The 12,206-nt window shown below is 48.7% G+C and overlaps 2 protein-coding genes across 6 annotated transcripts in view; one reads left to right on the top strand and one right to left on the bottom strand.

Annotated features, from left to right (window-relative positions):
* Positions 1–3,019: 3,019 nt before the first annotated feature.
* MTNAP1 (mitochondrial nucleoid associated protein 1) lies at positions 3,020–10,938 on the bottom strand. Of its 3 annotated transcripts, none has more exons than XM_032797266.2 (5): positions 10,828–10,938; positions 6,720–8,303; positions 6,153–6,260; positions 5,838–5,954; positions 3,020–4,404 (listed from the first exon to the last, which is right to left on the bottom strand). In XM_032797266.2, exons 2-5 carry the CDS (start codon positions 8,293–8,295, stop codon positions 4,376–4,378), a joined length of 1,830 nt encoding a protein of 609 aa, XP_032653157.1. In that variant the 5' UTR covers positions 8,296–8,303; positions 10,828–10,938; the 3' UTR covers positions 3,020–4,375. The 3 variants fall into 3 exon arrangements, with proteins under 3 accessions (XP_032653157.1, XP_032653156.1, XP_032653160.1); XM_032797265.2 differs by lacking the exon at positions 10,828–10,938 and adding an exon at positions 9,222–9,420; XM_032797269.2 differs by lacking the exons at positions 6,153–6,260; positions 10,828–10,938 and adding an exon at positions 9,222–9,420.
* The window catches only part of VCF1 (VCP nuclear cofactor family member 1), a 13,545-nt gene continuing 12,062 nt past the window's right edge, over positions 10,724–12,206 (top strand). The window contains exon 1 of one of the 3 annotated variants that reach the window (XM_032797272.2): positions 10,724–10,900. In XM_032797272.2, the coding sequence (XP_032653163.1) occupies positions 10,890–10,900 (11 nt within the window). In that variant the 5' untranslated portion in view covers positions 10,724–10,889. Of the gene's footprint in view, positions 10,901–11,160; positions 11,360–12,206 lie in introns of those variants that run through there. The other 2 variants (XM_032797271.2, XM_032797273.2) reach the window with 2 other exon arrangements.

Raw genomic sequence — 12,206 nt, 5'->3', positions numbered from 1 at the left:
GGGGATGGGAGGTGGCCCCAACCCCTTATAACCTTTAGCCTAGTGGGTATGGTGGTCTGCTAAGACATGGGAGACCCATGGTCAATACCCCCCCTCTATCTCATGTGGAGATGGTATTTGAACTGGGTCTCCCATGTTACAGGACAGTGTCACAGCCACTGGGCTCGGGGATATTCTGGAGAGGGTCTTTCTCAATCTCCCTTGTTGAGGCTGTGCCACTTCTTATAAATAATTAGTCATTGGAACAGGGATGTGTGCTCTCACAACCCAGCTATGGTCATTCTCTCTTTCCCTCTCTGGCCCAGCGGCTATCCATTGTCAGTCAGAGTGGCAACTCTTTGCCATTCGTGACCTGAAAGTTGAGATCTTGTGTAATAACATGACTCTAGCAGCTGGGTCTTTAAAAGGGAAAAAAACATTGACAAAATTACCAGTTGCCAAGGCTGGAAATCCTGCTTTGACACCCTAAATGCTCCTGCCCTGTATCTGTGCTGTAGGTGGTACCAGCTGTGATGAAGTGGGAATATTCTTGATGCCATTCTTTGAATACTGAGTGGGGAGTATTGACCTGGGAAGGTTGCAGGGGAGTTGTGCTGGCGTGGTCTGCATTGGGGAAGGGAGGATACCAGAGCATGTAACCTGAGAACCCAGAAGGGGGGTTGAAGGCCAGGTGACACTTGTGCCCGGGTCACTGAATAAAGGACACAAAAGCTGGTGCGGGGGTGGGGGTGGGGGGCTGAGAGGCTGGGGGGAGTTTTCAGTTTGAAGCTGGCTGGGAAATGGAGGGGAGCCCCGACAGGGCTTGAGTTTCCCAACGGGGCTGTGGCCTCCCTGGGGGCCCCAGATGGACCTAACTAAAGGAGGTCCTGTGGTCTGTACCGGCATGACCTGTTTTGGACTGCGTTCCTGTCATCTAAATAAACCCCTGTTTTAGTGGCTGGCTGAGAGCCTGGCTTCCCCAGGGCCCCACTGGGGTGGGCTCGCTGTGGGAAGCGCACGGAGGGGCATATGCTGAATGGTCCAAGGGAGAGGAGGCTCCCCAACGTCCTGACTGGCTTTGGGGGGGGGGAGCACTTGCAGAGCATTGCCCAGGAACTCTGTGAGACCCATCCTGCCTTGATTCCACCTCTCTTGACTGATTCCTCTTGTGTGCTTCAGGGGCTGCCACCGCCATCCCTGGCTGTTGATGGCAAGAGTATTCACAAGCAGCAGGCCCCAGAAGTCCTGTTGCTTTCTCATCAGCCTGGGGCTAGGGCTGCCCAGTGCCAGAGGAAAAAGGCACAGGAGGCTGGTGGCTACCCCTATGGAATGCTCCGGCCCCTTGGGCAGGTCACATGCTTCAAGGTTAGTGTCTGGAGCTGGTTGGCTGGGAAACTCTTCATATTGCAACTAATGATCTCCCCCCCTCCACCCACCCCAGCCCCCTTCCAAACAGAGACATCAGTACGTGGAACAAGACTCATGTGGCCTTATTCCTGAGGCTACTGCCATTGAGGGACCAGCAAATTCTAAGCTATTACTACCCCGCTGGTGTTCCTCAGGGGATGGAACGATGTTCTACTTCAACTTGAAAAGCACTTGGGTTCACTGATTTGAAGCAGTTCTCTGCCCGCTAGCCCCTTGTCACCACATGCTCCTCAGACCTCTCTGTTCTCCTAGGTTTCCTAACCATTTTCTCATGCAGCCCCCAGGACTGGGGAGTCAGGATTGGCAGGAAGGGGGCAGTTGTCTTAAAGCCAAAATATTCTTAGAGTGCAGTGCTGTAGGATCAAGGAGGCAGGATGGGACACTAATGCCACTGAGGGGACTCTTGTCAATAGTGTGCATGTTCTTTGGGTCAGTACGTTGCGTGCTTCGGTGTCCCACTCATGACACAGGTGGGACAGACTATCAATCCTGGGAGTAGGACTTAATTAACCTAAGAGTGACTCAGGCTGGGCTGTCAGCATTCCTGCATAAGAAGGGCTATGCCAGCTCATACCAACTCACTATCTCCATCTCTTATGCCAGGACAAGGTGGGGGTGGTTGTTTTTTTAAAAGCTCCATCGTGAACAACTGCTGTCTGCTGTACTGGGTTGATCTTGCTCATAGGGGCTACACAAAGTTAATGTCCTCCTATTTTGTTCCCTTGCAGTGTGGTGAAAAGGGTCACTATGCCAACAAATGCAGCAAGAATTGGCTGGGAATCCAACTGGGGAAATGATTTGTGAGAGTTCCAGGAAGAAAATCCAGAGGAAAAGGCTCTTTTGTGATACAGTATCAACGGGAAGCCAATCAAGGCAGTTGATTTCTTTGAATGTAGAGCCCAGTCAGAGCCATCCTGCTCCATGCAGTTTTTTTTACAGCTCTTTGCTGAGAGAAGAGGAAGGGGGAAATGCAGTTGCTCTAATGTAACTGTAAATTGGATGTTTATTTTCTGACCTCATGCTGCTGGGTTGGCAGGGGGCTCAGATCTCTTACTGGTGTGTCAGACACTGATAATCATGGTAATACTAAAACACAGTTTTTAAAAGGCACAGTAGAACAGTCGGTCTGGATTCTGGTTAATACTCAGGATAGGAGACTGGTGTGCGGAGGGATAAGAAACTGTTTCAGTAGGAGTGAAGTTGAAAGAGTAGCTAGTGGCTTCTAAACTACAGTTCATTGCACTTAGCAGGATGCCTTGTACTCAAGGCAAAATCAAAGTTATTCCCTCTCCATGTACCTGAGATGGTCTCCCTTGAAAATCTCATGCAACTTTCTGTCAAAGGCTTTTCTAAAAGAAGCTGACTTTTCCATAGTTTGGAGTAGCTAGAGTACAGGCCGGGTACCAGAACTGGATTTCGTCATGGACTCCGACCTGACGTGTGACCTTGGGCAAGTCACTTAATAGCTGTGCGCCTCAGTTTCCCCATCTGTAAAATGGGGCTGACACTACATTGGGGTCTGAAGGCTTGTTAGCTGCTTTGCAAATTAAGCCTCCCGTGGAAGACATGATAAGTATTGCATTTGAAGAGAACACACACTACACAGTCAGAGTTTAAAAAACACACAGGAGATTTATTGCGGGGGGACAGTTAGTTCTTGGTGAAATGTGGTTTTACTCTTGTTCTGCTTCCAAAGAGGAGGAGTTTTTTGAATGCTTCTGTAACTTATTTGTAATAAAGCTTTTTGCCAACAGTTCTTCTACTGCTCATGATTGCATTACATTTTTAAAACCCCTCTGTCCTGGAGAGGAAACAAAATTTTAGCCAGCTCAAGGAGGCTAGAATCACCACTATTCCAATCACTCGCTCTTGTTTGTTCTCAAAGGGTGATGTTCTACCCCAAGGGCAGCCTAAATAGCGAATGCTATGGCTTGTTCTCCACCAGCACTAGGATGCTGCAGTGCTAATGTTATTCCTACTTTGCTTTAGTGCCTCTTTAAAGGTCATTACTGAAGCAGGCCAGGATGTTGTGTACAAAGGAGAGACAGGGCTGTGTGGATGCCACCTCTGAGTTGCACGGGGTGTGTGAAGTGAGGTGGAGAATGGCTCTTTCCTACCCTGACTTCTACGCTGTCAAACTACCGGTTTGTAATTCTCCAGCCCAGATCTGTCTTAGCTTGTACAGCGCTTGATTTGCCAACATCCATATCCTTAAACAAGCCAGGCTTTGCCGAGCGTGAAGTTCGGGCCTAACCCTATTCCCTTATGCTTTCACAGAACTTGGTGACAAACAGCATGCCTTGCTTAACGCTGCTCTGCATCAATGAGATGTGAGGCGTGGACTGCGAGCCGGGGTTATAATACTTCCCTCCAAGCTGCCAGAACAGGCCCCTTGAACCATCCTAGCTTTACAGTTGAGTTGGGGGATAGGAGCAGCTAGTCCCTCCAAACTACTGCTCTTCCTCTTATTGGCCAGGACCCTCTGCCAAATATTCAAACCAGAACCTGCAATTCAAATTTAAAACATCTGGGAAGCAAGAGCCTGTAGTCCCCTTCATCCCTCATGAGTCGTTCTCATGGGCCTGGAACATACAGAACCAGATTCAGGTTTGATATGGGCTAAAAGCAGTAGATATTGGGGTTTGATCCTCCAGTTTCTGCCTTATAATCCAGTCCTTGCTGCTTAGACACTAACCATCAACTCAAATTTCCTGCTAGTGCTCTAAGGAGACTGTCAGTCTATGCAGAATGTGCCCCAACTCCCTCTGGCTAATAGTACATGATATGGGAGGGTAAATAAAAGGCATACCCTTTAGCAATAAATTAATGTAGTAGATTACAACAGACGAGAGAGCTGTCCTGCAATCCCTTGTGTTGTGTTCGAATGCAGCTCGTACGATCCATGCCTGATTCTCATGCAGCAGTCCAGTATTTTCTGTCTCTGGTCTTGAATGCCCTTGTGCCTTCCTCAGTGATACCTGCGACAGCGATCTTGTTCTTTTCAGAGCAAGAAATACAAAGTTAATGCTACAGTATGTTACCCCTGGTGAAAAATAGTAATGTTTCTCTGGTAGCGTTTAAAGTCCTCCTAGATTCAAGGGACCATAAATGTCTAAGCTGCTTCATTGGAGTGGCGTTTAACTGATCTTTTTGGTTTACCATAATTGTCTCCTGCAGGTTGACTGTATCATGCTTCAGCTGTCTGGCATAGCAGTTCACGGAGGAAGGGAAGAGAACACAGTGGCAGGAATGAAGAGGTTTAAATCCTAATTACATCCAGCTAGTAGCAATAAGAGTATTCAAGTATCAGAGGGGTAGCTATGTTAGTCTGGATCTGTAAAAGCAACAAAGAATCCTGTGGCACCTTATAGACTTAGACGTTTTGGAGCATGAGCTTTTGTGGGTGAATACCCACTTCGTCAGGTAATAAGAGTATTGCTGCTTGTCAAGCTCTACTGGTTAGATGTTTCCATGTATCTGTGTATGTGCCAAGCACAAGTGCAACGCACACTACTTTGTGCTTTCCCCAACATAAATACACAGCCACATGTATATTAAAGCCCTCCATTGTTCTACCAAAACAAGACACTTCACTGCACGTGCTTCTCCCCCGGGAAGAGAATGAGAGAACAAGCATGTGACAGCCGTGTAGTCGCACTGCTCAATGCAGCACTGGAAGGTGCTGCGATGGTGACATATGCAGCATGGCACTGGCCTTTTTGACAAGAGCTGTATGACTGAAAGGGGACGACAGATGGAAATTATATTTCTAAATAACGTAAAACTTTTTGTCTTCAAAGTTTTTTACAAACATTAACCTTTAACTCAGAGTCCTACAGCAGCTCTCTCAAAAACAGTTGCATGATAGGAAGTTTCTTAAATTCAGCAGTGTGAGGAAAGCCCTGCTCTAGAAACTAAATGAAACAGGAGAGCATGTAGGATTTATTTCCAAAGGGGGAAGGGAATGCAGTATGTGCTCAATCCCTCTAAGCCAGCACTATAGTCACCAGCCTTCTGGACAGGGTAGGAATAGTTATCACTTTCTTCAGAGCCCATCACTCCCTTTATAGACCAGCTGTCCCCGAGTGGGTAACGTAGGGTATTCCCTTCCACCAGCTGGGGAATGAGACCACTGCCTCTGTAGCATGCCCGGTTCCTGCTGTGCAGGGTATTAATCACAGGGCATGAAGCCACCAACCAGCCTGGGCTAACGTTCCCACCATGTCAGCTTTTGCTTTCCTCCAGAAGGCTTTACAATGCATAAATAATGGATAACTCTAGTCAGCTCCTAGTCAGTTCCCTGACAGAGAGCTCCAATATTAGTGTTTATAACCCTGAAATCACTTGACTAATGAAGAGATTTTTTTTTTTGCTCTAAAAAGAGAGGAGGATTTGCTTGGAAAAGACAAACGCCAAGAAGAAAATCTTACTCAGATGCTCATATCTCCAGCCATAGCTGAGGATGCAATATCCAGCCAACAGCATGGAGATCCCAGCAGCTCCACCCTTCTTTACGTCGATGTATTTGTTGTAGTAACTGCTCCAGGCTGTTGAAATAGAAAAAAAGGGCCAGCTTGGTTATTCATCTCAAATTAGGGCTGATTGATCCAACCACTTGGCTTTTAAAATTACAATAGTCTACCAAGCCACTTCCTTTTACATGAAGATAGCTCATGCCAAATAACTCCTTGTCTGGAGCAGTATGTTGATGTGAGAAACAAGAGAAGCAAGTGATCCCGGCTCACCTTTCTGCACTGCTCCGAACAGTCCCTTTGGAGAGAAATCACAAGCCGCCAGCCAGGCAGGCAGCTCCCTGAGCTTTACATCCATCAGACGTCTTTCTACGAGGGGAGCTACAAAACAGAGTCACAAAAATCGGAAGTGGGAAAACCGGGCTGGGTATTTTGCCCATACACGCCATGGTCTGCAGACTGTACTCTACGCACGGACTGTTCTCTAGCATAGTTCAACATGATTCCAACAGTGGGGCTTTCCCTGCCACTTTTGGGGAGGAAGTACATACAACCCTTCCCCCTGGACTGGAGAGATCTTATGCTGCACTGAGGTGTCTCCTGTCTAAGAAAAACAATGCCCAGGTTGAGGGAAGCAACCTTGCTTTTCCATAGAAAGCCATGCTATTCCTAGTGAATGTAGTTACGGTCCCATGTGACACCTCATAAATGAGTGCTCGCTTAAAGAACAGTCACCCAATAAGCCCCCTCCCCAAATCCGGATTTTACATAATGGATGTAGCCCATCAGTGGTCGCTCTGCAGTACATCTCAAAAGTGATGATTGAAAGCCTCCTTTTACCTTGCGGTCCTTCCAAGAAACCAGGCCCTATCTTCTTCATCCTGATCTCCGCATCCCCCTGGAGAGGTCTCCCTGGAAACATGCTCAGCCTCTGATAATTAGGATACAATTCTGGAAACCACTCCAGTCCAATGGATCTCGCCTGTATGTTCCTGCCAAAAGATTGGAACAGACAAGGAGGCTGGTTTTCAGAGGTGTAGCACAAGTGTTGTTTCCAAGCCAGTTCGCTGTCTCTTCTCCCTGTATTCAGAACGGACTCAGAAAGTAAGGCAATCTGCTTTTCATCCACCAGAAGCTGTTGCGCACAGGATAGGTAGTTTCTGGCTATTCCTTCACTGGCTCCTCTGAGCATCTCTCTCACTGACTGGTGGGGCTTCTCAGCGAGGGAAGAGGCCTTAGAATTCACATCACCATTTAAGTAAAACTGCTTCTCTTCTGTCTCACTTTTAGCCTCTCTGTCCAGCGGAACGAGGCCATGAGGGCTCTTTCCACAGTCAGCCTTCTCAGGATCGCTGAGTATGTGGATTCCAGTTGCAGTTAAATGATTGCCTTTTTCTCGCTCTCCATTCAAGGTATTACTTTCTGCAACCTCCAGGCTAAAAGCATTTGTGTTCATGGCTCCCGTAATGTTCACATTCTTCCGGTGGTCAGACTGGACTGTGTCTGCATGGTTTTCAGAGCAGTCTGGAGTCCGCATTTCCAGATTCCATCGCTGGGTCATACAATTACCTGTGATAGCACTGTCTGCCAGAGTGCCCTGAATTTTGGATTCATTCCTACCTCTTAGCACTTTGACACGGTGTTTCTCAATAACTATTTTCACTTCCTCAAGAGGCGCCCTGGGAATACTTTCAAGATCACAAGTGGGTAAATCCAGAGAACCAACCACCTCCTGTGCTGAAGACCCTACTTTCCTTTTTTTCTGTTTTGCAGATCTTATTGGGTCATTCAAAGGAAACTTTGAAGCAGATTTTCCATCATTATTCAAAGGAGAAAGCTCCAAAATGCCACCAGGTGCTGAATTCTCATCATGAGAAGTATTTTTACTTCTGCTTTTCTGTTTGGTGGGTAACTGCTTTGCATGCTTTGCTTTTGAAGTCTTCTCCTCTGCTGCATTCATGTGCATTCTGGCCTCTTCCTGAACTATTGTCATTCCTTCATCTCTGTGTGTCTTTTCAGAAGTCAGTTTAATCTGGCGCTTTGTATTTTTACCTGGCTTTTCTGCAGGCAAGTTGCTGGCTATTTCTGATCCAGCAGTACCCCCTATATGTAAGGGGTTTAATTTGCTTTCTACTTTGTTCCCTATTGTGTCAAAGGATTTTTTCTTACTTTCTCTCTCTGAGCTATTGTCTGGGGTTGTGATCTTCTCTTTGCTTTGTCCCCTTTTCTTCTCAGTGGCCAGGAGTCTAACTGGCTTGGACTGAGACGCTTTCAAGTCAAGAGAGGCCACCTTGCCTAAGTCAAAAGCAGTTTTCGTGTCTCCTGCCATTTTACAGTGTGGCAAGTGGGACTTCAGTCGCTTAAATGGCTTCCTACAATAGGGGCACAGTTCCATTCCTGGGGGGGCACCTGCCATCTTTCTGTCTGGAAAGGAAAATAAAAAGCATTATCTACTAGCATGTGTCATCGGAAGAAGAGATTCTGTGATAGGAATTTTAGTGAGATACTGCCCAGGAAAGGTAGGCAGGAGTGGAAATGAGGCCAGTAGCAGGGACTAGTTAGCGTGAGGAAGTTACATTTTATCCTGTTGTCTAGTATGACAAGGTAAGTAGAAAGGAAAGCACACACCGTTAAGAGGAAAAACACTCTCAAGTAAAAATAAGACAGTGGAGGGTGAGATTGAGGTACAAAGGTAGAGAAAGCACTAGACTGCCCAAAATTGCAAGACTCATACAGGAATGCAGCTTGCCGGGGTCACACGCATAAAACATGTCCTTAATTAGGCACAGCTCTTGCCTACATCCTGCATTAAACCTTGAATGATTGATCCTTGCCTCAGCTAAGGGTGAGCTTTGCACTTTTGATGGTAGGGGTCCCTGAGCAGGATAACTCATTCATGCTGCCATTTCTGCACCTTCTAAAAAAAAAAAACCCCCCAAAACCCCTCAACCCTGGTGGAAGGAGATTGAGTTTTGCAATGACCGAGGCTCCTGCTGAAGTGTTGTTTTCCCTCCTCTAGCACTTAGAGGCACAAAACCTCAAAGTAAAAAAGCAGCAACGTTTGCCTGACTCTTAAGCCTCCTGCAATGATAAACACACTGGGAGCAGTGGGGAGAAGAAAGCAGAGCTCAAAGTGCTGCCTGATCTGTCTGTGAGCCAGATGTGAAAATAAAAGAACACCTCCCTTCTCCAGCCTTCTGTCACAGTGACAGTCACTCTGAGAGCAGTACACAACTTCCTGCCTGAGCTCTCTCCCTCCCCTTACATGCCTTCGAAAGCAGCTCCCTGCTCCAATAATATCCCACCTCCTCCTGCAGCAGGACCAGCTGCTCCCATTCCTACCTGCTCAGTGGGGACACAGGGGGATGTGGCATATAGGGGCAGCTTTAGTTCCAGCCCCCTCTCCAGGAGCCTTTAGGCTACAGCAAGCAATAGCATTTCACAGGAGAAGCACGAGCCCTTCTATAGTGGTGGCTGGCTGCCCCATCCTCCTCCTTGGGCTCTGAGAGGTGCTCTGCTCAGTCTTAGGTGGTGGTGTTAATAAAGCTCTTGTTGAAGCTTGCTTGACCCTGTCACATGACGTGACAGAAACAAGGGGCTAGTTCCGATTGTGTTGTGAGGCTGGCAGCATTAGTGTTACAAACAAAACCACAAGAGCTCAAAAATCTTGAGCCCCTCCAAACCCCTCCCCCTACACATTATGAGATTGACCTAAAAATCATGAGATTTTAAAAAGAATATATTTTTGGGGTTGGAGTGGGTGGTTGATTTTTTTTTTAATTTGCCTTCTGGGTTTTGAGATGGGGGGGGGGTTCCAGCTTTTCTCTGCAATAGAGAGAGCTAGAAACATATGTTTTTAAATGAAAGCTGAGAGTATCATGATTTCAGGAGCTGGCGCTTTAAGCAAAACAACAAAATACCACAACATGTGATACAATCCTGAGTTGGTAACTCTGAAAACTGCTGCTGAACCTAAGCCTTCTGGTAGTGACTAGCTTTTCAGTGTGAAAAAATAGGTCAAGAAGGGGAGGCAGGACCGTATCCTGCTGATTTGAGTTCCTCCCCAGGGAAGAGTAGTGACACTATCTACCCCTGCAGTCTCTTGCTGTTGTCTCATTTGCCAGTCTCAAATCTCACATGCGAGATGCTCAGAGGTGAAGGTGATGGGCACCAGTAGGAACCTCTAAAAGAAACAGAATAAAGCCATTGGAGACAGATGACCCTTAGGCGTGTTAATAACACTGATGTTAAAGGGAGACCTTGATCCATGGGGGGGAGGCTGTTTGCCTGAGGGTGTCAATAAAGCTGTTGTTGGAAGGGGCTCATGGGGGGCTGTTGCACTGTGGGTGTCAATAAAGCTTATTGAGGGGGGCCCATGGGAGAGGGGGGCTGTTTGCACAGAAGCTGCCAATAAAGCTGTTGTTGAAGAGGGCCCATGGGGGACTGTGTGCCTGAGGGCATCAATAAAGCTGTTGTTGAAGGGGGCCCATGGGGGGCTGTATGCACTGAAGGTGTCAATAAAGCTGTTGTTGAAGGTGGCCCATAGGGGGGCTGTTTGCACCAAAGGTGTCAATAAAGCTGTTGTTGAAAGGGTCCCATGGGGGGGGCTGTTTGCGCTGAAGGTCTCAATAAAGCTGTTGTTGAAGGTGGCCCACAGGGGCGCTGTTTGCCTGTGGGTCTCAATAAAGCTGTTGTTGACAGGGGACCCAGCACAAGCCCTGCGAGGACCTCATAGACATTAACCTCCCGCCTCATTCCGCGGCTGCGCTGACCCCTCCCCTCCCCGGGGTGACGTCATCCCTGCCTGATACTAAATGCCATTTTCTGACGCTGTGCTACTGTACCAGCCTGGCTGATTCCCTGTGAGGAGCCAGATTCCCACCCGCAATGCTCATCTGCGATTCAATAAATATAACATTTCCGGACAGGCAAAACAGTGGTCACCTACCCGTCTAGGTGGACGTGAGGCGCATGCGCAGAAGCCTCAGGAACCCGCTGTGGTGAATACGCATGAGCACCAGGTAGGAAGATGGCCTTTAGTCATGCGCATAAAAGCAGCACATAGACAATGCGCATGCGCATTACGGAAATACTGCGTAGAGCAGTGGGGGTGTGGTCAGTGCGTCCACGCAGGAGGGGAGAGTGCTGGTGCTCGCGCCTGCGCAGGCAGGGCAGTGCCAAGAGGATGGAACAGTGCGCCTGCGGGGAGGACTCAAGAGAGCCGGCTGTGGGCAGTGCGCCTGCGCAGAGTAAAGCTGGGCGGGGGAGAAGGGGGTTGGGTATGGCGAGTGCGCCTGCGTAGGAGGCGGAGACGCCGGAAGCGGCTGTGAGACCTGAGGAGGGACCGGGGCTTAGTCTTGCCAACGGGGCCGTGGTCTGGGCTTCGGCCGGAGACTCCCCCCGCCTCTGAGCCCAGCCCCTCGGAGCCCCGCCATGAGCTGCCGGCAGCCGCTGCCGAGCGAGCGGGGAGCGCGACAGAGGTGAGCGAGGGGCTGGGGGCGCTCCCCAAGCAGCGCGAGGGGGAGGGGACTGTGTGGGGGAGGGGCTGGAGGAAGGTTCTAAGGGGGGGTCCCCAAGCAGCGCGAGGTGGAGGTGCACTGACAGCTGTGTGGGTGTCTGATGATCAACAAGGGTCTTAGCCTGGGGACTGACACTGGACACTCAAACAGTGGGAGTCACAAAGCAGCCGTCTCCCCCTTTGGCTGTCCATCCCTTTGGGAGGGCAACCTATCCCCTGCAGCTCGTGCATTGAGCGTCTGCCAGCTGGACTCTTGCATATCACTCTGGATCTAGATGCAATGTTCATGATGAAGCCAGCACTGGTACATAATGTTGTAGCCTATCTCCTGGGCATGACCAGCCAGAGAGCACATTATACCAGTGATCCATAACTGCAGTGGCTCCTTGTGGTCCAGTTCAAGGCCTGGTACAGATCCATTCTACCTCAGGGACTCTTGTTTCTTCCAGGAGATGTCATGATTGTTGGCTGTCTGACAATTACAGTGGTCAGCTTGAGGGAGCCTCACAAAGAGCCTCTTCCACAGCAGGTCCAAGACTCTGGTCTGCCCTCCCCAAGAACCTTTCTTCTAGGCACCTTCTTCTTATTTGTGTTATCGATCTTTAGATCACTCTTCAGTGTTCACCTCAGTCCCCAAAGCAGAAGAAAACCTGACACTGCATCCCAGAATAGAAACCAGTGGTTAAACGAAAGAGCAGGATGGAGAACTCTCTCTCTTCCTTTGGGATTGTCTATGCACAATCTGGTTTCCATGCTCAGAGATGCAGAAATGCTGCTTTGCCAGACTAGCAGGAGGCACTGAAGGTCAG

This window comes from Chelonoidis abingdonii, chromosome 13 (assembly GCF_003597395.2).
Source record: "Chelonoidis abingdonii isolate Lonesome George chromosome 13, CheloAbing_2.0, whole genome shotgun sequence".
NCBI classification, from domain to species: Eukaryota; Metazoa; Chordata; order Testudines; family Testudinidae; genus Chelonoidis; species Chelonoidis abingdonii.
This window is presented reverse-complemented; position numbering and strand designations above follow the sequence as displayed.

Excerpts from the sequence above, each read along its gene's own strand:
- MTNAP1 (XM_032797266.2), bottom strand. The coding sequence starts at position 8,295 with ATGGCAGGTGCCCCCCCAGGAATGGAACTGTGCCCCTATTGTAGGAAG. Across the intron at positions 5,955-6,152 it reads GTTCGGAGCAGTGCAGAAAG|CCTGGAGCAGTTACTACAAC; the intron begins GTGAGCCGGGAT and ends CTATTTCAACAG. Across the intron at positions 4,405-5,837 it reads CTGGAGATATGAGCATCTGA|AACAAGATCGCTGTCGCAGG; the intron begins GTAAGATTTTCT and ends TGCTCTGAAAAG.